Source organism: Meleagris gallopavo, chromosome 3 (genome assembly GCF_905368555.1).
Source record: "Meleagris gallopavo chromosome 3, MGAL_WU_HG_1.1, whole genome shotgun sequence".
In the NCBI taxonomy this organism is placed as follows: Eukaryota; Metazoa; Chordata; class Aves; order Galliformes; family Phasianidae; genus Meleagris; species Meleagris gallopavo.
Window position 1 is genome coordinate 60,617,013 of NC_139406.1, and position 25,397 is coordinate 60,642,409.

A 25,397-nucleotide genomic window follows, 5' to 3' on the forward strand; every position below is an offset into this window, starting at 1 on the left:
TCTTTTTATTGGTGGGTAATGGATTTGGTTTGATTGCTTGACACAAGAACAATAGTGGCATAAGCAATTCCATTCAAACCCATGAAACTCCCCATCTGTTGAGCACGTGCACGTTTGGGGAGCTGGGCAGAGACAGATGAACACGGCAGCCAAGCCTGATGTTAATGACATCAGTCATACAAGCAGAACATGTGGCACAATAAATCAAAAACTAATTGAACTTTTGCTTGATTATATTGCTGTCCCACTGCCCATTCTACACACTGCACGGCTTCCTGGAACAATGCCCTGGCCCTGCAATAGATTTCCTGCCCTTGGACAGCAGGAGGCTGCCCTGGGATGTAACAAGTGATAGCAGCCTCTCTTCAGTCAGTTATTTCTTGAAACAGTGACACTTTCCACAGAACCAAAAAAAAAAAAAAAAAAAAAGAAAAATGCTTCTAGGCTCAGCATGCGTGTTTGACCAATATTTATTTTTTCAAAGAAACATGACACAAACATGTCAGTGACGGCACATGTCTGCTGGCACGGTCCATCTGGGACTTGGTGGCAGTCTTCTATGGGAGAAGACAGCACTGGTTTTTGTGCTAATTACACACACATGCTCATAATGATGGCTATTCATTGGGCTGATATAATTTAATATCATTGTTAGCACTTGAAAAGTGTTTCTGCTACATCTGTTGCCAAAGCCTGCAAGCCAACATGTTGGAGCTCAGATGCCCATGGCAGCAGTAAGGCAGCAGAGCTTGAAGGGACTCATTTCCACAGATGTGGAAAGGGACAATTTCTGATGACAGCATGAGGGAATGCACTTGAAACCTTCAGAAAGGAGCCCCTCTAGAAGTGCGTAAACGTAGAACGAGGCCCAAATCCTTCAAGTCATGTAGGAACCAGTCTACGACTGGGCTACCTGCCATCTCTCCAGAACCATTAAAGCTAGGGAATGTACGTGCAGCCCTATGGATGCCTGCCTGATGTGCCCTCCTTTAGACATCTGCGTTTAAAATTTAACCGACATGCCCAGTATTTAGGTACAAGTTTATGAACTTACAGATAGAGCACCAAATACCTTCCTTAATACACATAGAATCAACTCCTCATTACATAGGAACAGCCACATTTCATGCTAAATGTGTTGAACTGTACAAAATGCATCCCAACTTGTTATAAAATTCCTTGCAGTACTGCTGTAAAGTCTACTTGCCGTACATTGGCTGCACAGAGCAGACTTTATTATTAGCTGTTTATTGCAGAGGATTCTCCAAACCGGTAAAAGGACAAAATGTTCCTATCTGGGCAGAGACTTAAGTAACAGCTAAATTAAATCTTTGCATTCATAGTATTCATACAAAGGCAGATGGGAGCAGAAAATGTTGCGATGAAGAATATGGAATGAGATGAGATCACAGCATCAGTCTGTCCTTTGTAGATCTGGACAATGATCACAGAGCCAGATTGGATTAGTGAAACCTATTTACCAGAAGTTCAGAGCAGTTGCGTGAAGCTGAAAGGCAGTCAGGAGAGAGAGGTGGAAAATGCACCAGATTTACAGCTGCAGCGACGAGAATTTAGAAGTTTTCACCACCGTGATTTCATCGAAATGTGAGTACATCAGAACTGTAATAACGGGGATGGTGTTGTCTTTTGGATGGATGGAGCGTGTTATCCTTAGTGAAACCTTTAAAGGAGCAGCTCATCTGTCTGCTCTCTGTGCCGCGTTGTGCTGCCAGCTCGGCGCTCCCTGCTTCTCGCTGGAGCTGAGCCGTGCAGGTGCCTCCACATTGTGGCTGTGCAAAATCTTTGCAGAGGCAAAACTGGGAGATTTGGAATCAGCGTTCGCACACCTATGAGGTAATTGCTAAAGTGACAGCTTGCAACTGCGTGGCTATTCTATGTGATAGAAAAGAAAATGAAGTTCTGGGAGCAGTTAGCAGCTCGGATGAACTGGGTGAACTGCATGAATGTGGAATTTAAGTCTGCTGGCTCAGTAAGTGGAACATTTCCAAAGCCATGCCCTCAAAATGAATGCATGATTAACATTAATTGCTTGTAATGAAGAGTAAGAACCGGACAAAGTCCGGTCTGCATTTGATTGAGCAAATTAGTTTAAACTCAGTAGCTGCATATTTCAGCAACAAGAAGAAAGCAGGTAAAAGCAGGGAAAACAAATTGTGGGGGCAGATCAGATCTCTTCTTGCAAGCTGCAAGCCTGCACTCTCAGCTGCTTAATTTCAGAATATAAGTGGAAATGACAAAGTGAACCATCACCGTAATTGTTTTTGTTGCCTGAAATCTGGACTGCACACACAAACAGCCTCTTGCAGGCAAATCCAGAAACAGCATCTGCAAGAATTCAGCCTTGCCTTCCCGCTCCCTGCAGAAAAATCATGTTTGCAGGGAGAGCCCTGCAACCCCACTGATTTCATTGTTGCCATTGTATTCCTGTGCAAGTGGGTCACTTACATCTACCTCCGCGATTCACTCTTCTTTCAATGGCTACTCAAGTAATTGCGTGTTTGCTGGTGCTGTGACTTCCCTTTGATGCCTTCCCTTTCTTCAGCCCATGTAAGCCATTCACCACGTACGCTGGCGGATGACAAGCAGTGAGTCAGTCTGTGGATTGTATGTACTCTGAAAATACGAACATTTATTGCCATTAGGCACATTAATATACGGTTTGTCATGCACCAGCCTGGGTGCCAATAGCAGCACAATAGTACTTGCTTTTGGTAACAATATACAGAAACTGAGCTCCACGCATTAACCAGTAAAATTCATAAATCATTAAGATGATTCTTTGTGTCACTGAACTTTTCTACACTTGGGTTTAATTAAAGTGTTTGTGAACAATTAGTGATATTAGCCTGCACACAGTGCAATACCATCAGTAAAGTGATTGCAGCAGCTTCAAAAGCAAGATAGAACGCATTTGCAGAAAACAACTTTCATCATGTTTGTATGGTTTTCACCCCACACTTGCAGTGCTCTAAAATATAAAACTACTCATGCAGGAGAAGGCACCGGGGATCCTTGAGGATCCTTGAGTCACCTCCCGGAGCGACTGCGATCAAGCTGACAGCTTAGCACATTCTCTAGCTTTGTGCAGGCAAATAACTCACTTGTGATACACATGGGAACACTACTTCAGCAGGAGACTTGGACAAGACTTGGCACCTCCTGTTACTTCCTGCTTCACCGAGGGCAGAGCTTGGCCAAGACTCTGTTTCTGTCTGATGGGGTCCTATTGCTCAGTATTTGCATCCTCACTGTGGCATCTGAAGTTGTTCTTCATGCCATTAGAGAGGCTGTGACATGGGCAGCAATGCCCAGCATGGTGGAGGCCACCACTACCACCACTCATCCATGCCCCACAGGTAGCAGGAATAGCAGGATCAACAGACCTGGTCCTTTAGAACTTCACATCTCAAGGCAGGAATTCACTACAGCTTCACTGCAGCTGCAGTAATGAGAAGCCCTCAGCCTATCCAGCTGTTTCTACATTTTCAAACGTCTTCACAGATATTAAAGCATGGTAGTACTAAGCATGGGATCTCCTGGATCACAAAAATGTAAAGGAAAACTCACTTAGAGAGCAAGAGTCATTTTCCTGACTCTTCAATGGCTTTGGGCTATAAATACAGCCTGAAAGGGAAGCCTCCCTTCACACGCCTTGCCCTCAGGGTCAGCATTTAGAATTGGAATTAAACACAACTAAATTTTGTAGGCTTTTTTGCAGGCTATTTTTTGTAACCGGATGCTAAATCCCGTAGTCATAACACCTGTATTCTGCATACAGGAAGAGTAATAATTTTAAAGTGCAAAGAGTAAGATATAATGAGAGCTGGGAGAATAATTTTCAAGTCAAACTGGAAGAATGTTTAATCAGCCCTTGCTGTGTCCAAAAATGACCATCCAAAACCAATCACTTCAGTGTGAATGCAATGTCCAGTCAAAAACCTGGCTTATGATCTAGGTATCTCATGTGTCTTGTAGCTAATCTTTCTGTTTTGCCTGGGATTTTGGTGTCTTCATGGATTTAAGAAATAAAGTTGAGAAAAAACTTCAAGGAAAACGCCTCGTAAAGTTAAAGAACTGAATGGGATATTCTGACAAGTGAAAAAAAGAAGTGGATGAAGTGTGTTGTGCCTTGGACATAGTGCAGTAAATCTGGAATGACACAATGAAGCAGTCTGATATTACTGGAAGCCTGTATCTAGATACGGTGGTTGGCCTCTCCAAAATTAATGCAGGTACTAGTCATGGTCTAAGCTGACTGGATGGAAGAGAAGCTTTCCACCAAAGACTCCCATCCATCAGGCAGGAGGCAAGGTCACAACCTCAGGTAGAAAATGGCAGATTCCTCCTGGAAACCCATAGGAGAAGCACAGGAACTTTGGGAAGGCTCTTTCCCTGAGCCCACAAATGTCTATTGTATAGCCAGAAGATCATTTCTGAAGTAACATTAAGAAAAAGACTTTCTTTTGGGTTGTTTCAGCTGGAATTTTCCTTAAATCCTTCCTTTCTTCCCACCACACCTTCAGTAAATCCCCATGGAAGCATTTCAGAGACATACTTGACATAATCTCACCACTATAGCACAGCTACAGCATCTCAAAGTAATGAGAAACAGCTTAAAACTACTGAGATGTTTCTTGATTTTTTTTTAATAGCAACTATTTATCCCACACTAGCTGTCTCCAGCCCTCACCTTTTCTCTGCCGCCCAGCACAGGCTTCATGGGAGCTAACAGAAGAGCCAGCAGGCTCATGTGCAGGGCCTCCAGGCAAGAGCCAAACACCAGGATCCTCTCTGAAGGCTCTTCCCCATTGCATTCCCTCCCGCGGCAGGACAGGAAAGCCTGCTTGAGGCGAGGGTCTGCTACTGGTCTTCCAGCACCACAAACCAGCAAGATCTTCACCATTACCTTCAATGGCACTGCTCTGGTGTGCTATTTGAGTTTGTCCACCTCTACCAAACCCTGACCACGTTTCTGTTGTTCTTTTCACAGCATGCAGTCCTGCCCGAAGGAGAGCCAAAAGCGCGCATCACATCCTGACAAAGAGCGTAAGAAAAATTTCTCTCCCACTCTTTTGTTTTCTTTCTAGTTGGTTAAGCTTATCCTTCAAAATGCTATGGAGAAATGGGAAGCAGATCTTTCAGGCAAAGAAATGCTGCAGCATCTGGTGTAGGGAGTGGGGTGGGAAACAGAAAGGGCAGTTCCTGTATAGCTACAGATGATTCAGTCTGTACTTACAGATTATCACACAAGCACTTTGAAACTCTTAAAAAAATAAGGTCTTTGTGCAGAGCTAGTAAAAATGAACATAGCTTATCAACACGGGTCATCTGAGGGACTCGCAGACTTAATTCTTATCCACAAAGCACTAATAACACTGCCAGAGGGACAGCAAGCAAATTGTAGCAATGCACATGCAATCAAGGAGCCAGTACCACATTTCTCAGGGAATAAGAGAGGAAAACACCAAGCGATGGGCTGTAATCTCCTCTCAGAGAAATGGCTCTGAGAGAGCAACAGGAGGATGCTTGCCCCTTGATCCTGGTGGCACAGGGATAACCTGGCACCTATGCAGCTCAGCAACATGCAGCTGCATATGGTCCTCCCCTGTCTCTGCAACCCACCACTCAGCACAGTGCTCACTCCTGTCTCAGAAGGGAAAACAGCTGAACGTTTCCCGCAGCCTTCTGCCATGCAATTCCAGCTTTTTTCTTCTCCACTTTCCCTTCACTGAGTGTTTCTCTTCAATAGGTTTGTAAATATTTTTTGCCCCTGATTACATCTTCTGGGCATAATTATTATGTGACAATAACAGCAATACAAAAAGAGCTGAACACAGTGAGAAAACATTCTCCAAGTTTAGACAGTCATACACGTTAGTTTGGTTCAAGTTTTCTTGTCTTCACAGCCATTTTTTCCTCCTTAAACGCATTTAGCCTACACACAACTCATTCCATGATCCTTTTATCACAGTTCTGTCTTACAGGTGTGATAACCACACTTCCTCTTGCACATTCATAACCTCTAAGCACTCTTATACCTCTTAGACCTCCATGCACCTCTCCAAGAATTCTTATAAGCTTTCAGAGAGACCCTTCTGTCAAAGTATTCTCCTTACAGACACAGGTAGTTCTGCAGCACTTTGTTGAAATGTTTTGTTCCACAGTCCTCTTCCCATGCTCTGATTCCCTGCCTGATCCTCATTTGTAGACACACTCCTCTTCACAGTCCAGATTCTCTAATCTTCCTCTGGCACAGTAGGTCCCTCTGCTTATCACACTTACCTGTGCACTGGGAAAAACCTTACCACATTCAGACCCATCTCCTGGTTAATAAAGCAAATCACAGGATAACTCACAGAATGCCTGAAGTGGACCTCAGAAGAATCAGTAACAGACCTCAGGTGTTTGAGTGAAAAACATACATGTATGTATTTTCTCGGTTTGTAAAAATCTTATTTTCATCACTCAAGCAGAGGTTTCAAAATGACTCTTCATCCCAATAGAGGACAAAATTCAGTGTCTTTGTGATGCTCAAAATAAGCCATTATGAGATACTCCTTTTTTATTTGCTACGTCCTCAATGTGTTTTGTCACTTAATGTGAAAACAGCATAAGAATGAAAAAAAAACCAAAAAAACAAAAACAACAACAAAAAAAACAATTATGACTAAATAAAACAGAATGCTTAGATAAGGACTTTTTTTTTTCCCCCTTTTTTTTTCTTTTTTTTTTCTAAGAAAAAAAAGTACTTTTCCAACCAAATGACCAGATTTCTAATCAGAACTTTCTCATAATCCTGTTCAGGTGGAAATTTTTCAGCTAGCTCTTATCAAAATCTAGGACAACCATAGGTCTGTTATGTTTAGAAAGTTCTATCCGTCATGGGGGAATCTCTAATATTTATTGAGTTGGACCAGTGTAGTAACACTATACTCAAAAGGTCTAAGAAAATAAGAGAGGAAAGTCCCCATTTTGTTGCTGCATTTTGATGTGATTTTTTTTACCTTTGGGGCTTTCCTGACCTCAATTAAAGATATCCTTTGATTGGCCCTTAGTCATGACGCACACAGCATCCTATTAGCAGCAAAAACACCAAGCCTAAGGAATGGTTTGCAGACCCAGCTAGACAAGGCTTGCAAACCAACATAATTTGCACAGTCAACTCTTTGCTGAGTGCATTCTGCTTCTTCAGTGCTTACAGCTGCTTGCAGCTAATGTGCAACCATTCAGATAAATTGCAGGTACTAGAATATATACATGCCTGTAAGGAAATTGGGATTGCCAATTTCTAGACCTGCACTGGAGTAGCAGAATGATTATTTATTTTTCACTTTCACTTTTGCACCTGCAGTTAGTGTTGTTGAAATGCCTCAGCTTCTGCTTTGAGAGCTTCTGCTTTGGCGATTGCAGTGGACATGACTTTAATCCTGGAGAAGGGCAAAAATAGCTAGTAACTTGGACATCTGCCAGACTTTTTTCACAACAGAAATACTCAAGTGGTGTAGCATTAAGTGATTTAACATTCAGATGACTGACATTGGGAGGTAACTTCCATGACATTTGAAAATCCATTCCAAGAGCACAATCATGCCTGTGGAAGGAGGAAACACCTTCTTTTTATAAACTGTTTCACCAATATTGCTATTTGCAGCCCCTATTGTCCTATTAAAAGTTATTCCCAGTGCCAGTAGAGCCTTCCTTTTTAATTCCTTGCACTCTTATCCTCCAAATCTATGGCTGGAACTTTAAAACCACTTTTGTCATGAGTACGGGGAAACTTTGCAGAAAACTGGCAAATGCCTCTACATGTCCTAGTGCAACCACATTAAAAATTAGATTAGCATTAGCCCATCAGAAGGAGCCTAACTCCAAAAATCTGACATTTCCTCCATTAATAATAAAATAACCTCACTGTCCAGCCTCTAAGCTTCACAGTTTTACCAAATTGAGATGTTTAATTGTCACCTTTCTGGGGCTTTGATTCCAGGAGTGCTGACAGGGTTGCTGGAGCAGCCTCTGCACTGTCTTGCAATGGAAAATAAAAATATATTTCATTGAACTATGAATTCAGCATAAGCATCCTGCAAACAGAATGAACAACTTACAGATTTAAACTGATAATTATTTTAAGAGCAATTCACTAATTCTGCAGAGTTTAGATGACTCTGCCATTCACACAAGATTTGAATTTCCTGGTACATATAGAAAAGAAAAGTGACTTCCCACTGATCCTTCTGCCTCACCCCAGGTACCCTAGAGAAATGTCAGCTCTACTTTAGATCAAAACTGTGCTGCAGCAGGTTTAGATTCCTGACCTAGATAAGTCTTTATGTATTATAGTAATGTGTGAGGTGGTCAAAGTCACGGTGAAGTCTTGACTTAGGAGATAAGTAACTCCCAAAGTGTACTGCTGCCAAATGCTGCAAACAAAAATGTTAACTGAAGATGTGCTGTGGAGTTGGGGCTGCTGTCCATGACTGTAATGGCAAATGGCATTGAAATTTGCTGGAAGGTGGATGGTATGTAACAAGACACCCGGAGAACACAGATAATGTGCCTAAATAATTCCTGCAAGTAACAGAGTTCAAACTAAATGTTATCCTTTGCAATGCACAGGCAGAATGGTAGGTTTCAAATCAGTGGTTTATGCTGATCAAATAAGCACTTTCAGGAACAGGGAATATGGCTGCCAGTATCCTACTTACCAAAAATTCTCTTTCCATGACCAGGCAAAAGAATGTTTTGGTAGGAGAAGGTTGCAGACATTTTTTGCAATGCACCAAAGGAAATTGAGTGTGAGCAAAAGTACTGTGTGTGTTTTCGAGTTGGTGTGAAAGCTGAGCTTTGTAGCACTCCTTGAAAGCCAGAAGAGATTGGTTCCACAGGCAGCCCCTCAGGCAGTGGGGCTGTCATGAAAAACGCCCCTCTGGTCATGGCCGCATCATACCTGTAATGAGGACAGATGCCTCCACTGCTGACACTGTGGTGTCAGAGAGATGTCCTTGCTAAGCAGCTCACAAGGTTTGGCAATGCAGAGGGCTGCTGAGCCAGACCCAGCACAAGAGCTGTATGGGGAGCTCCTGCAGATACCGCCTCCCTGGCCTCCTGCAGGCCTCCCACCACCAGCATCCCCTCCTTCCTGAAAGACCAGTGAAGAGGTGAGGCCTGGCCCTATCTAGCATTGCCAGATTCACAGTCAGTAGAGCTGGGACCACCTCTAGCACATGTTTATCTTCAAGGACATCAGCGGTGCCTTTGGCTTTAACTTAACATTGGGTACATCCTTAAGTAGCTTACAGAGAAAGCGCTACGTTCGGCTGTGTGCCAAGATCCACAGAACTGGAAGAAAACCCCTCTTAGGTCTCAGATTAGGCTTTGGTTACCTCACCACACCTTTCCAGCAGCATTTTTGCCTTCTGCTGAGCCCTTCTTGCTCCTTGTCCCAACAGTTGGTAGGATCTAGATAGGTGGTTTGGTTTCCAGGCTCCTGAGCGCACGTGGAATCAAAAAAGTAAAATATCATCGGATTTGGGCTTTTTTTCCTACTTTGGGAAACATCTGTTTGCATGAGTTTTTAAATCTGCCTGAAAAATCATGCACAGAATATGGCATGTTGACAGAATTCATACTTATTTGAAGAAAATGAACAATTTTATGAATGCAAGGTGACATAATGGAATGCAGTTTTGCTTTTATCTCAAGTGAATATTAGAAGCCAGACCAGTAGATGGAATAAGCCTTGTCCTTGTCGGCAGCAGGCTGGTAAATTTGTTGGTCTAAGTCGTCATAAAACAAAATAACTGTATATAAAACAGGTAGAGGGCAACTATCAGTCAGCAGGTGCACATCTAATAACAGTCTGAAGGTTTGCCATGCATCTTGTTTCCTCACTGCTTTGGATCTTTGCTTCCTTTAACTTCTCTAAGTGACAGCAGCAGGTCTTCAGGGAAGAATGTAAGAAACAAAGCTTGAATCTCTCTTTCACTGATGTAAGGATTTTAATCTTCTTGAGACAATTGTTTCTGGACCATCTTGGATAACAGTCACCAGTGGGTCCATCTGGTTGGTGACTACCCTGTTCTCCTTAAAATCACATTAGCTCCAGCCTCCCCCATTCATTTCCCGTGGCACTGCACTCAACAATGTAGAAAAGTATCTGATTTTGTTCAGACTCATTTTCAGGAATGCTTCAAGTTACACAGAGCCTAATGTTGACATATGTGCACCCAAAGAATCCCAAGCAACAAACTCCCCTCAAGTGACTGGAAAGCAATCAGAAGAACAAGCATTGCACTGCTCTCACCCGGGGTTGACTCCAGGTGACTTTAACAGTGACAGTTGGTGGTTCACTCCCTGGCCACTTGTAACATGATGGTTTTGCATCTTCACCACAGGTGGTAGCGGTGTCTGACTGTCGGCCCCACCAGCCAGACAAGCTGCAGCCTCACCACAGCGACCTCTTCCAGGTGCTCTACAGAGAAGAAGAGGTGCACAGCTTGGGCCACGTGCGGGGTGGGCAGCAGGGACCCTGCAGCCCCAAGCGTGGTAAGTCCTCAGTGATGGCTTTGCTGTCTGCACTGCTTCAGAACAATTTTAGATATTGCAGTCTTCTGGTCTGCATCAAATCAGACTTGTTATGTATAGAAAAATATTTCCATGTTTAAAATGCTCAGTGGAATTGAAGACCATGGCATTGCAGAGCCCTGCTGCCTGCAAAAGCAAGCCAATAAAGCAGTGCTTGCTTTATTCAAATGCATAAACTCTCCCTTTTTAAGAGCTGACAGTATTGTAGAGATGATAGACTGCTTATAACTGGGCTTGCCTGACTCATCTTTTTATTTAAGATTCCTGTTCAGATTCTTAAAATTTGCCAGAACATAATTATTTGAGATGAATTTTTAGATTCTGGATGTCAGCCACAGATATGATTTTGTTTTTTCAACCAAAACTTGTTCATCATATTTGTGAGAACCTGTGAAAGAAAAAATAGGATTTGCCAATGCAAAAACAAGGAAATGAACAAACACAGGCTGCTTGTTCAGTATGCTCAAAGCTGATGTGTTATGCTTGGAAGGAGAAATTCAAGCAAGGACATGGAGTTTGGCATGGATGGCCTTTTAATCAAAACCACACCTTTTTTTTTCCCATGAAAAACCACCCAGATGTAATTAAACCATAAGCCATTGAAAAGTCCTGTATAGCACATATTTGGTAGAGACATAGGAAATTTGGTTTGTCTGTTAAAAGTTGCTAAATGTGTAGAACAGATTCTACCACGAATGAGCACAGTCTTCACACCACAAATAAGCAGCCACCATGCTTGTAAGGCGCTTGCTCTGAACAGAGTAGACAAGAGCAAGGCCTGCATGATTGCAAAGGAACAAACTGAGCTTGGAACCATGGAGAAAGATCTGAAACCAGGAACAGAGCCTAAATGTGGCTGAACAATGACCTGGGGCTGAAGGGGTGGGGGTGGATGGAGAAGGAGTGCCTGAGGAGCAGCAGGTGGCAGAGAGGTACTGGGAGAGGAAGAAGTTGTCTGTTGTGAGGGGAAGCAATGGGGAACAGGTGACAGATAGGCACCAATGGGCGTAAGGATGGAGGGATCAAAAAATAAAAGTGAAAAATTGAGGAAACAGTTCTCATAACAGGAGAAAGTTGTGAACAAAAGGGAGGCAAAGAAGTTTGTTGGAGGAGTGGAAGAAGGAAGCAAGGAGCACGGGATAGGACAATTTCATCATGGGGTTAAAGGCACAAGAGCTCCTCCAGATCTCCCTAAGCGTGTGTAGCATAACAGTTGTTTGTAGGATCCTGGCCCAGAAGGTGCTCGGGGAACTCAGCAGTGAATCTCCAGGTTCCTGTAATCGCTCCTTAAGCTCTGTCCATCACCATCCTTGATGATGCGCATACAGCTGGTACAGCTGAAATATCCTTTTTTTCTGGGTGCCCATTTCACAATTCAGGTTGTGACACCCAGAAGCACTTATTTCTAGCTGCCACAAACTGTATGGAAGAAGGGCTGCATCCCACAGTAGTCTTCTGAAAGCTTCATCCTAGGAATTTCTAACCTTAAACTCAGTACTCTGTTTCCCCACTACAATCTTTTATCCTCCAGGAGGCTACAAAACAGTTCTCCGTGTTTTTTTTGTTTTTTTTGTGTGTTTTTTGTTTTGTTTTGTTTTGTTTTGTTTTAATACTGGTGAAGATGATGGCCACAGTGGCCTGCAATACAGAAAAGTTCATGAAAATATTACTTGTCCTGCCCTCAGAGATTCACTAGTGGAGCTACAAGGTATGGGACTGTGTATTGAACAATGAAAAAGGCCAAGGATAAATAGCTATTTTACTGGGGGGGGCACTGAATGAGGCAGAATGTCTGTGGAAAATGGTTTCTGGTCCCAAATAAGAGACCAAATCTCAAAGGCTGGATCTTTGGTGGATGAAATAACTGTGGTCCAGATCTTGTGATCCATTACTTTTGATTGCTTGGCTTTACAAATTCAAATTTTTAAGGGGAGGAAAGCAGAAATGTTTGCAGATACTTACATAAGAATGAAAATAGCTCTTTGCAGTGGTGTGCTACAGCTTCTCCTTTCAGTTTGAATTGTACTAACAAATACCTTCACAGAGAATGAGATACCAGGAAAGATTCTGGAAAGGTATCTCAGTTGTTTCTAAACAGCTGGAGAGCCAGCATAATGTGATATAAAGTGAGATATAAATGTTTGTTCCAAGATACGCCCCCTTTTTTCATTAATTTCTATACAAATGTGACCTCTGCATAAACCTCACCTCTCAAAAGCATTCTTCAACATCTCTACTGGAAATGGTTCCATCTTTGGTATTTTCCATGCTTGTTTCATAGTCAGTTACCATTGAATATAAGGAGACTTCAGACTTAGTAAAGTACAAATTGAAATCTGGGTAATAGAGTGAACAGTTTTTCACAATGAGAAATGTGCAAATAGTACAGATGAGAACATCAGCATGCATATTGCTAGCATTAGAAACATCATACAAAAATAAAAGCAGAAGGACACTCCATTCTAGCATGCAGGAAGCCAAGAGCAGAAGGCCAGAACAATAAACTCCTAACAACACCCAAAGCTGTGCTTTGCTTTACATGGTTATTGATTAAATAATTATATATGTGTATATATGAATTGTTCTACAGGAAAAAAATACTCAGTTTTGTACAGGTGCTCATCTTGGAAATATAGAGCAAAGTCAGAGTAGAAGTTGTGGAAACCCCTCATCCCATGCTTTCCATAGCACCTTCTGGAAGTGGCATTCACTATGCACCCTGCCACCACTGTCCTGATGAGCACTTACCAAACAGAAGCCACAAGGCCTTACTTTTGCTTAAATATTTTGCAAATCTTTGGCCAGGACATTTTTCTGGGTCTAATAAAAATGAAATGCTGAGGGGAATAATCAGATAATATAACAATAAAACAAATAAACAAAAAGCTGGAGCACTGATGCCTGGAGCCACTTTCTGAATACTGTTAGTACCTAATACACAAGATGAGAGGAAGCTATTGAATTAAAATTTGATGTGAGGGATACAGTTAGGTACCTAATGGAATTACTGGTGGGGGAGAGTAGGAGGAGAAAGGTTAGCTAAGATGTTTATCACAGTCAACTATTGCCCCCAGAAGGACAAGACAATTCTGAGTGTTAAGTCATGCTGGGGACAGTGCTATAAGCAGCATCTCTATTATTTCTGATGCTTCCAGTCATTGTTTATATTCCATTGGTAGCAGCAAATGTGAATTTTATTGTATTGTCTGTCTTGGTGAATCCTGGTATTTCTGTAAATCCCCACTCTTCTCTTACTTGAATACTATTTTTAAAAAAGAACGTATAACTCAAAATGGCCAGGAACAGAAAAAAAGAGGAGAAAAAAAGCAATCCACATTCCTACAGCCACGTGGGAGAGTTTGGCTCCATGGGAATAAGTCTGGAATCCCTCCTTGACTTATTTCCTTGGCACAGCCAGCAGGAATGGCAGTGAACATTTCCACGTGGATAAGTTCTTGGCTGGGTGCTCGCTCTAACAGCAAGCTAACCTCCAGGCTTGAGGACAGCAGAGATTTCCCGCTCAGCAACAGGCAGACAGAGAGGTTAAAATCCCTCCCCATGATGTGCTGGATGTAACAGCCTGCTGCCTGTGACTGCTTGGATCAATTCAGAAAGGAGAATGACCCCTTGCTCCTACACAGGACAAACCTGGTGAGGAGCTCCACAGTGCACACTTTATATATGTGTGTGTGTGTGTGTGTGTGTGTGTGTGTGTATACATAGAATCATGGAATCACTCAGGTTGGAAAAGACCTTAAAGAACATCAAGTCCAGTACATACATATGTGTACACATACACATGCACATACATTAAGTGTTAGCAGTAGGAAAGAGCTTCCAATTGGTCTAAGCACAGTTCCTTGTCTCATTTGAAAAGTCTAGGGGCAGCTAAATGATTTTCTGTAATTACTAAGCAGTTTCAATATCGCTCACCTTGACATCACAGTACATGATCAGGAAAAAAGAAAAATTTTGTACCTTTGGCTATAATCAAATCTGGTCGGACTATAATCTGAATCTTGGCTGTTTTCATGCTTGACATAAGTACGTGGAAGGATGCTTTTAATACCAGCTGTGCCAATGGGATACTTATACTGATAATACCCATTTTCTTATTTTTGACAGTGGGAATAACTGAACGAGAAACATCCAAACCTTGTAATCACCAGTCAAATGGAAAACCTTTGGTAAGTAAATATAACAATATGAAATACCACTGTCTGATGGATCTTAAAGCTTAACAACTGTTAACACGTCCAACAGTAACAGTGTGTTGGTCTGTATCAGCACTTGCAGGTTTCCCAGTCTTCTTTACAGCTTTGAAAAGTGACTGATGCCGGGGGCTGCACAGCTGGGAGCAGGACAGCTGCCCTGTGGGGTGGGAGCAGGTAGGCTGCCTTGCTGCATGCCTAGCCACCTGCAAGACCCGGGAGGAATCAGCTTCTTGCTTCTCAGGGAATCATGTGAACTGGGAAAACATGGACTTCTAGGACGGAGAAGTGTCAAACAATTCATACTCTGAAGAATGTAATGCTGAAAAGATGAACATACCAATTGAAAACATCAATGGGAAAATCATTGTACAAAATCTGAAAATTTGTTTTTTAGTAGTGAGAAAATGTTTTGGTTCAGAATGACTCAGCTTCAGTAAAATATTTTCCTCCCCTCCTCTTTTCTTTACAAAAACAATTTTCAAAAGCCCCCATTTAAAAACAAAACAAAACAAAACAAAACAAAACAAAACACAAATTTTCAAGCAGAAAATAGTCTTTCAAAAAGTTTTTGACCAACTACAGAAAGTTTATACCTTGAAATGCCCTTTCAGATGGTTACAATGTATGAGCTAGCTTGTAGCTGGAGTAGGCACAAGGAAAATGGCTGTTCAATACTGTAGGATGGCCAAAATTAAAAACATTCTGTGCAATTAAACTAATTGCACCTCACAACAATCAGCCTGGTCAAATTTCCAAGGATGTTTGCAATAGTAATTTCAAATATTTTGAAGTCCTGAAATACTTAAGGAGCACACCGAAAAGTATCCAGTTCAGGGGAAACATCCAGTAAGGCCCAAGAAATGGTGATGGTTGGGAAAGCTGCTTCCTGCCCAGTCCTAGAGACCTGTATGAAAGCCTTAGTTCCTCAGGAACCCGGGCATAAAAAATAAGGAATAAAAATCTTTGCAAAGCTCCCACTTTATTCTGATAAGAGAAATTCATGCTCATACAAGCACTGTGTCGAAGCTAGGGTGACCATTCACATGAGCAAACAGTGTTTGTGTGGACAAGGGTACAGCAGTCAGGATCTAACCTTTGTTCTCTTGCTAAGAGATGAACAGTATTTATTCACTGTTGTAAAAAACAGCCTCTTTTCTCAGACTAACCTTGGGTTTCCACTCACTGGTTGCTTTTCCCTCCAGCAGCCTCCATCATCGCTAGCCCTCCCCATCACAGCGAAGCCAGCTCTCACAGGATCAACCATGGATGACCACCCACTTGCAGAAGAGTGAGTCCATGCCATTTTCTCTCTAGCGCATAATTAAGGAACAGTTTGACTATAGTGTAAATGCATCTCATCAGTAGATGATTAACTCGGAAATGGACCTGGGTGACATTTGAACTCACTGCGACAGTGTCACAGGGACAGTGATCAACCACTGAGTTTCAGTGGTTGGTCATTGTAAAGATGGGCACAAGCCACAGAGATAAATGCTTTATGCCAGCCCTCTTGTGCTTTATTTGCCAGCCGTAGGCAGCGCTTGAGGAAGATGGCAGAGTATGACCTGAACATGACACCAGGAGCAGAAGCTTCTCTGCCACTGACAGGAGGCAGCCTGTATGGGACGCCCAGCTTGCTGAGGAAGATGTGGATGAAGCACAAGAAGAAGTCAGAGTACCTGGGGGCAACAAACAGTGCCTTTGAGGCAGACTGATAAGTCTCAACATCACTCAAAAAGACAAAAGTTCCTTTAGCTAGGATGAGGTGCTCAGCATTGATGAAGGAACAGACACAGCACAGCTCCCCACAAAAGAGATATCCTTTTCATTACTTGATGCCATTGCCTCAGAATGGTAGGAGAAAAGCTAATTAAGGTAAAAATGGTGAGTATGATGCAACGTCTCAGCCTTTCTTTGTTGTAACACACTAGAATCCCAAATATCCCACCAGATTCACATCTCAACTCAGCGATGCTGAAACTATTGCTGACCTATTGTATGCATCCTGTCTGAAGCGTCTCAGACACACAAGAGAGGCCAACCAAGATGTTTGTGTGCTTCTGTAAGGTTGCAGTTCTCTTTTCGTTATTGAGTGCCATTAAGTGCCAGGGCTTTGCTCATTGTGTACCACTTTTGTCCTCCTTGCCCCTCACATATCCTCTCTTTAGAGATATGAGATAAAAAACACATGATATGCTTGGATCAACGACATATGCTAAACATATTTTTCCTTCAGTTTTGATGTTTCAAGAAGTAAAAGATGGAAAAAATTTAAAAGAATGGGTGAGTCAGAACTGAGTAAGTTTGCATTTACCAAACTTATCTACGTGGCCAGAGATTGGTGTTTTAGTGCCCTACCTACTATGAGAACTGAATAACCTCAACAAATACATTCTTCCATAGAACACATATACTAAATCAGCAACTTACTGTCTGTGTGGTACAGAGTATTTCTAAAAGTGCACAAATGATAGTAAAAAATACATAAATGATGCAACTAGGCAACTACATGTGAAATACGAAATATTTGCTTATAGGAGATCTTTGTTTATACAACTGGTGGATTTAATAGAATTTCAACCCCATCCTTTTTTTTTTTTTAATTTAGAGATTGCTGTTGTTTTTTTTTTTATTTCAAAAGAAGACCATATAAAAAGATTTCACCAGTACTACAGACAATATTATATTAGTCAGGAACAATACTTGTCCCATATGAAGGCTCCCCTGCATTTATTGCACCGGATTTTTGTTTGCCTAAGCCTATAGACTTTAGCAGGGATCCACAGCCAGGGGCCACCAAACCAGAGGTGCAGCCTGGGCAGGAAGGAAAGGCTGCAAAAGCAACCAGGTGCATTGCCTTTATTGTGTGTGGTGGGGAGAGGTGCACAGGAAAGGTTCACAGCTTGATAACCTAAGAAAGCAAAGTCTGCGTGACATGAAAGCAACTGCAGCAATCTGGTACCCAGCTTGCTTTAGAGAGCACACATCCCCTGCAGGCATACACTGGAAAAGGCATTGGGACAGGCTAGAAGGCCTTGTTTAAAAACATACTATGCCAGCTCCAGTCTCTCAGTCTGGAGGTTGCCAAGAGGAGTGAGGAATTAGGCTTTCATAAAATACATCAGCTGCCCATCAGACAGCACCATGGCTAGAAGTCACACCTCCTCTCCCCTTCTTCTTACCAAAGGCAGAAGTCCTGCTCTGGCCCAGCAGCCTGACAGAGACAGCCCAGAGAGATGAGCTCCTCTCCTGCTTCCTTGCATTCTCCTGGGAGCGGAGCAGCACGCAGCTCCTCTTTTAACTACACTTATCCCATCACAGGGGTTCACCACAGCTTTACCTTGGAGCCTGACCCACTGCCCCTGTGCAATAGTCCGGATTGTGTAACCCTGCCAACATCAAGTCCTCCACAGCTGAACAGAGCTGCAGCCACCCCCAAGATTTTCCTGAAATGTCTTTCACAAATATCACCAACCATGCTGCCCCCTCCCCTGCCCCCTGGAATCCCGTCAGCAGCCTGTAGGCAGCTACTATTTTTAATGTGAACAGGTAAACTGAGTAAATTCAGTGGGACTATTCACTTGCACAGCACTATAGACACTCAAGGAGTAAGGAAGATGGTAATAACTGGTCTCATTTCCCAAGCAAAGCAAAAATAAAAAGCAGTCAGAGGGAAGTGTCCATTCGCTGTATTTGGGATAGTTAAGATTGAGCATTCGTGATGCCTGCCCATGTAGCTAACGTGACCTGAAGAGCATAGTCCAGGGCAGCAAGAGTTTTGTCTGCTGAGAATTGTATCTTAGTAGTTCTTTCTGTTAATTAATAGCGTTAAGTAGTACAATGATGGAGAAGAAATAATTGATATTTCTACGTCACAGTTGCTGTATCTTGACATGTGTATTTATGGTTTCCTTATTTATTTAATTTATAACTTGGGTCTGCAAGTGGAGGAAAGATTTTACAGGACAAAATTTCTCTGTATTGCAGGAACTGTGAAGATTTCTTGCGTTGTAGTAGATACTATTTTATTGATTTAAATAAAATATGTCCTGTTCGTACAAACAAACAAACAAACAAGCAAACAAAACCAACAAGTAATGTGGTAACATATGTGTCTCAATGATTTTTGGGAAGGGTTTAGTTGGAAATAAAGGCGAGTTTTGTGGTGCTGAGGAACACACACAACTCGTGGCAAAGAGTGCAAACTTTGTTCCCCCAAAGGAAGAGCCCAAAAGTGTGCATTTGTAAACAGATCCAGTATTGTACTAGTGGAGAAGTCATCATTTTTTATTAGATACTTGGAGAACAGCCCTGGCACAGCCAAGAGTTAGATGTTACATGCAGAACTTCTTTATGGTAAGGGTGATGGAGCATTGGAACAGATTGCCCAAGGAGGTTGTGGAGTCTTCTTTTATGAAGATATTCAAGACCTGGCTGGATGCCTACCTGTGCAACCTATTGTAGGGTACCTGTGTTGGCAGGGGGGTTGAACTCAACGGTCTCTTGAGGTCCCTTCCAACTCCTGCAACTCTGTTTACACAGACATTTGCTCATATGATCCAAGTGCACCACGGACATGGCATCTAGTTTTCTCATGGCAATGGGAGATGAGCAGCATCACCTGCTTCCTATTAGATAAGAGCATGAAAAGAGACTTTCTTCAAGGGTATTTAAGTTTCTGGTAGAAACTATAACCAAGTGCTCTCTATTTTCAGCAAATTCACTCAGCTTACCTCAGAGCACAGCATTTGGGAATATACACTTGACCTCGGAAAGCACAAGGCCCAACATGAGGTGGGTGACACAGGGGCACCAGAGCTCACGTTGGAGGAGCAGACTCAAGCCTGTGAAGGGAAAGATTTCAAGAAACAGTAGGAAAAGAAAATGTATGGCATTGGCATCCTTCACCAACCTGGACTTTGGATAGCCTGTCAACCTATAAAAACAGTAGCACGAGCAGGGCATGGGATATGCATGGGTATGGGATGTGGGCAGGGCATTTCCAGATAAACCTGTACAGAAAATGATGTTGGATGAGTTTGAGCACATCATTAGAAAAATGTGAAATAGTGATCATGAAGTAAGCAAACCATGCCATTTTGCCCAAAGACAGAAAAGCAGCTCAGGGCATGGCTGTTGGCACTGCCTGGCATATGCATGTTGTCACACTTCATAACATCTATGGGAGGATGCATTTTTCACTTTTCTTGTCATTTCACAATTTTTTTGGTTCCCCAGCACTACAGAGATACAAACTGGGGCATGCACATGACTAAAATAGCATGAGGATAGCCCGCTACGTTTAGCATCATGCTTGCAGTAATTTGTATTTCATTTCCAAAAATAGCTTCTAATTTCTGCTCGCCACTTCAAAAACATCTTTGCGACAGAGCTACTCCTTAAAATATCCATCAATTATTTGCATACCGCTTTATTTAAATAAACTGTAGTGAATTTAAAGCGAGGCTACCATATACAATAATTCTTACTGATGCATAAAAAAATCTCAGATATACTTTGCCTGCCTTCCTTCCTCTTTTGCTTTCACTCTACAGATTATGTAGCAAAGGGATTTACCAGAAGTGCCACTCACAGACGTCTTTGATTTAGGGAATAGCATACACTTCTTACAGAAAACATTTTTAAATGGAACACTGGTATTTGCATGACAAATTTCACATCTCTAAGTTAGCCAGCCAAAAGAGTTACGGCATCTCGACTCTCACACACAAACAAAAATGGAACAAGTCAGATTTCTCAGATGAAATCCCAGCTCACAAAGCTCTATGCAAACTTCATAAATGATACAGATGCCAAATAACCATATATATTTTATGAGAGACTTTTAAAATCTCAACATGAACTCCATAGATACTCGCAAGTGAGCAGCACAACTCTATAATTTATTTTTCTTTTTTTCTTTTTAAGTGGCAGAACTATAATTTAAATGAATGGGTACACAGATTGCTAAAATTAAAAACAGAGCTTAGAGTTTAGAAGGAAAAGAGAGCTGAATGTTTAATAAAGTTAGTTGAAGGCCCAGAAGAATAAAGCTAGCAGCTGAGCTCAAACAAGAACAAGTCAGCATGAACTGGATGTCCCTCCTTTCAGCAGTCAGGTTGGCTCCCCCCCCAGCAACTTTTTTAGCAGCCTTACAAATAAGACTGATGCAAAGGCAGAGAAGAAGCCCTGACACCCCATCGATGCCAGCCTGGGCCAGGCACTCTGCACATGGGGCACAGCCCCTCACCCAAAGATCCACCTGCCTCACAGCTTACTCTGTTTTATTTTAGACCAACATTTTCCTACTTGCATAGTCACGTTTTGCATAGCGGCGAAATAGCAAAAGACAGTGCCTAGTCAGTTTGCCTGATGCTCCCCTTTTTGTGAGGGGCATGCACTGGACCATAAAGCAGAAAAGACATGCAAAAGGCCCTGCCATGTGCCCGGTGCCTCCCTGTGCAACTGAGCGAGCACTGTTGGGTAAAGCCAGCCCCCAGCACAGTCATACCCGCTCAGGCGCAGTCCTGCTGAGAGCTGACGCTGCAAAACCCTGAGCTGCAGAGCCTGCTGCTGCTGCTCTGTGCCACGGAGGGCGAGGCGGAGGTCAGGAAGCAACGATGCCGTCATCGAAGCAGTCGTCCCAGCAACAAAGGCTGTCAAACAAAACAAAATTACAAAGCAAAAACTGCGTAAATCTCAAGGTACTTCAGCCTGAAGTTCAGCACTAATCATAGCAAGGCGATCCGCAACTGTCAGATGGCACAAAGCCCTGCAAGGGATTTTTTGGAGTAAAGAGAGTCTTTCCTGTGAAAACTGCAGCTCTGCTTCTCTATAACTCCCGCCCAGAGTCCTGTTAACACTGTATATCTGGCATGTGTCTCTGAAAGCTAGAATGCAAGTAGATTTACCAGCCAGATTTGAAGTAAGTTGGTGGAAGATTTGTTTATAACGAGCTCTTAAAAATGGTGCTGATCAGTGCTCTGGCTCCTTCAGTGCCTGTTTTAATTAAGATGGTGGCAGCTAATATCAAAGCTTTACTTTTAATAATTTATGTCATAAATAGAAATGTCAAGCTATTTAGCTGACTACAGCATGTTTGAGGTGGGTTATCTCAATAGTGGAAGAGTTACAAATATAACAGAAAGGAGAAAAAATAAGAAATAAGCTTCTAATATTGTTCTCAATGGGCAGGCCCTTTGAGAGAAAAGACAAAGTGGTTCCCAGGATTTTACTAATAGAGAAGAAATTTGGGAAAATTTCCACTCCTTTTGCTAGCAGCACACTAAGGTGGCTGTGTCTCTGATGGGGTGCTCATCAGGTCTTCAAGTGGGAAGCAAAGATGCACAGAGACCACACGGCACCTCAGGAGATGCCTTTTCTCTCCTAAGGATGTAAAATGAACTCCTCCAGTGTGACTGAGGACTCACCAAGCCACATCTTACAAAGCAGTTACGGTCTGATTGCTGCTACACCAGCACCTGAATTGTCCCAACTCCATCCTACCTGCTGGCCAGAGCAGAGGTCATTCACTCAGGACCCAGTGATGACTATTAATAACAGACAGAGAAAAGGCAAGTTCAAAATCCTGGGTATAAATGCTAATACAAAGTTCCTGGTGTCCACTGCTTGGGCACAGCAGGCATGTAACTACAGGCAGTACTGGAAAAAAGACATCTGCAACTTTCCATGAAATACAGTGGTTTTGGAGGAGCCTCAAGATGACTTGGACACATCCTTCCTCCAGGATCTGATGTGCAAAGGAGCCACACCCTCTGCTTTCCAATTTTCTTTTCCATGCATTTGAATAAAGCATGTAAGAGAAGTGTATGGTAAAGCTAGACATAAATTAGGCCATGGTGCCATGTCAGACGGCTACAGTCGTCACTTCTGTCTCTAGAAACCTCAGGCATCAGGTTGGCAGCCAGAATCCCTCTCAGGTTCTCCCTGAGGCCTCACAACAGAGGGAAAACTCACAGCTCAGCTCCCGCACATCTAGTTATGCAGTGTCAGTTTAAGCAGAGTGTTTTGGAAAGTAGCACATGCACAAACCCTGTCACAGCTGGTGCACCCTGAGTGATCCTATCACCAGCCACCACCATACACTGCAAATGTCGTTACTGTATTTCCCTTTATTTACCACAAGAAAGCATGTTGATGTCTATCCAGTCAGAGCAGACTCACAGCTGTCAAATTGTACCGCACTCTGGTAATGAGCACAACTATAGGGGTCCTGAAATAAAATGGCTCCCCAAAGAAATAGTCATGCAAAGCATCTATTACACTACAATAGTTCCATACATGTCCCAGCAGGACACTTGGAGAAATACCACTCCACACCACCCAAAGTGAAGCAGGAAAGCGCTCTCTTTGTCAGTGGCACCACTCAGCTCAGCCACACACAGCTCACGCAAGGCCATGGGGGCCTTGACATCACCAGTGCCACAGGAGAGGGAAAAACGCAGACAAGTCCCAGTGCTGGTGGCCAGGGGAAAGCCGAGCTCCCAGGCCCTTAGTGTGCTATAGAATCACAGGATGGCCAAGGTTGGAAGGGACCTCAAGAATCATGAATCTCCAACCCCCTGCCACAGGCAGGACCACCAACATCCACATTTAATACTAGACCAGGCTGCCCAAGGCCCCATCCAACCTGGCCTTGAACACCTCGAGGGGTGGGGCATCCACAACCTCTCTGGGCAGCCTGTTCCAGCACCTCACCACTCTCTCTGTAAAGAACTTTCCCCTGACATCTAATCTCAATCTCCCATCTCTCAACTGAAAACCCTATTTCCCCTCGTCCTGCTGTAATCTACCCTTTCAAAGGGTTGATTCCCCTCCTGTTTGTAGGCTCCCTTTAGATACTGAAAGGCTGCAATGAGGTCACCCCGCAGCCTTCTTTTCTCCAGGTTGAACAAGCCCAGCTCCCTCAGCCTGTCTTCATAGGAGAGGTGTTCCATCCCCTGATCATCTCTGTGGCTCTCCTCTGGACTCTCTCCAACAGTGTTACATTTAGGTGGCTTTAAACAGCAAATTGGAATGTGCCACACAGGTGGACAAGCCAGCCTTGCGCCTGTGCCTTTCAACGTTCTGCTCATGTCTGCCCCTATGGACCCCTCACTTCTTCCACTTACCTCAGGCCTAAATAGAGGTTTTCAGCATCACTGTCTGACTATTACTTGGTAAAAAGAGTTGGGCTTTGGGGGAGAGATGAGACATTGCCACAGCAAGGCAGTCCTGAGCAGCAATGTGACTGGCAGCCAACTCACCCAATGCAGGCTGGTGCTATATAGCCAAGCTTGCCAGATGGCCACAGGTAGCAGATTTTGGGGTCCGCTTCACTGCTTTGCAGCTCTCATACTGCTCAAGTAAATCAACAGCTTTATTCACGTTCAGCAAAGAGTCTATTCTGAGGCTATTCACAGGAGAAACACCAAGGCCCAAAATCCATACTGCAATGCAATCACTTCCAACCTTGTGTATATCTCGGTTTGCAAACCTAAATCTTACAACAAGCACTATCTGCAAATGTTCTGTTCTGAGCTGTAAGTCAGAACAACACATAATCGTAAGTACCCTCCCTGAGTTCTCAACATAAAAAGCAAGTCAAAGGAAAAAAAGATACCAGGGGACAACAGAAAGTACTCACGTCCAACCACCACCTGAGTCTGGTGGTCTCTGTACACAGATTTGGCTTCAAACCTATGAACTCTCCCCAGCAGGCAGATCCATGCCCTTCCAGCTAGCAGCGTTTTGGAACTATACAGTGATACCAGCATCTAAGTATGCCACTGAAGTATGCCACTGACCTTGCTCATTTAACTTAAATTAATATTATCCTTTTTTCCCATCTTATTACCTTACATGCTCATTGTAATTTTTCTTCAGTTTCTTATATTAATTCCTGACTACTTAAGTTGGCTCCAAACGACTTTGCAGCACATGCCTTTGCTGTGAATGCTGACTGTCTCCAGGAATCTGAATGGGGCAGATGCAGGGGAGCCAGGACTGCTGTAGGCCAATGTACCCGCTGCTAAACCAAGCTGCTGTCAGGACTGGGTGCATTGGAGCAGGGGTGTGCTCGCTGCAGAGCCCAGCACCAAAGCACAGGAAACTGAGCAGGATCAGACACTACCGAGGTTGTGGGTGCTGGCCCCCTGGTTGCCCTTCCAATCCCACCCCACTCCTCTTCCAGCGGCAAATATCCGGAGAAAAATCACTGAGAAAACCACAGTGCCATATCTGCCAGGAGCTGGACTGAGCCTCTGGACCCAGTCACCCAGCTGAGCACCATTTCCAGCTCTGGCAGCTCAGCCCTGCACTGCAGTAATTCTGTCCCAGAACAGGCAGCACCCCAGTCTCCCCAAAAGCATGACCCCAATGGACCCCAGATCCGTCTCAAATTTTTCTCCAGCCCACCAGGCAACAGCAGGGGAGCAAGAAATGCATTTTACACGTTCGCTCAATGCAATTATCCACACGCTGTCAGTGGAGGGGTTGCACTGTCGGCCTCAGCTGGATGCAGTTAAGCTGATTTGCACAGGCTGGCAAAACTCCTCTTCGCAGACCGGTGTCCACTGT

The 25,397-nt window shown here is 43.3% G+C and overlaps 1 protein-coding gene and 1 long non-coding RNA gene across 4 annotated transcripts; one reads left to right on the top strand and one right to left on the bottom strand.

Moving 5' to 3' along the window:
* The first annotated feature begins 1,224 nt into the window (after positions 1 to 1,224).
* Positions 1,225 to 17,459, top strand: VXN (vexin). 2 transcript variants are annotated; one of them, XM_085221201.1, is made up of 6 exons: positions 1,225 to 1,605; positions 5,012 to 5,067; positions 10,416 to 10,566; positions 14,731 to 14,792; positions 16,025 to 16,107; positions 16,348 to 17,459. In XM_085221201.1, the coding sequence occupies exons 1-6, from the start codon at positions 1,539 to 1,541 to the stop codon at positions 16,532 to 16,534; spliced, it is 606 nt and encodes a 201-aa protein (XP_085077327.1). In that variant the 5' UTR covers positions 1,225 to 1,538; the 3' UTR covers positions 16,535 to 17,459. The 2 variants fall into 2 exon arrangements, with proteins under 2 accessions (XP_085077327.1, XP_019469900.3); XM_019614355.3 differs by having other exon boundaries at positions 1,226 to 1,605; positions 16,022 to 16,107.
* LOC146544745 (uncharacterized) lies at positions 17,394 to 24,070 on the bottom strand. 2 transcript variants are annotated; one of them, XR_014882555.1, is made up of 4 exons: positions 23,951 to 24,070; positions 21,331 to 21,475; positions 19,553 to 19,663; positions 17,394 to 19,447 (listed from the first exon to the last, which is right to left on the bottom strand). It is a non-coding gene; the product is annotated as an uncharacterized LOC146544745 (long non-coding RNA). The 2 variants fall into 2 exon arrangements; XR_014882554.1 differs by lacking the exon at positions 23,951 to 24,070 and having other exon boundaries at positions 21,331 to 21,917.
* Positions 24,071 to 25,397: the final 1,327 nt, after the last annotated feature.

Coding starts and splice junctions, on each gene's coding strand:
- VXN (XM_019614355.3), top strand. CDS start 1,539: ATGCACCAGATTTACAGCTGCAGCGACGAGAATTTAGAAGTTTTCACC. Junction 10,567..14,730: donor ACCCTGCAGCCCCAAGCGTG/GTAAGTCCTCAG, acceptor TATTTTTGACAG/TGGGAATAACTGAACGAGAA. Junction 14,793..16,021: donor AGTCAAATGGAAAACCTTTG/GTAAGTAAATAT, acceptor TTTTCCCTCCAG/CAGCCTCCATCATCGCTAGC.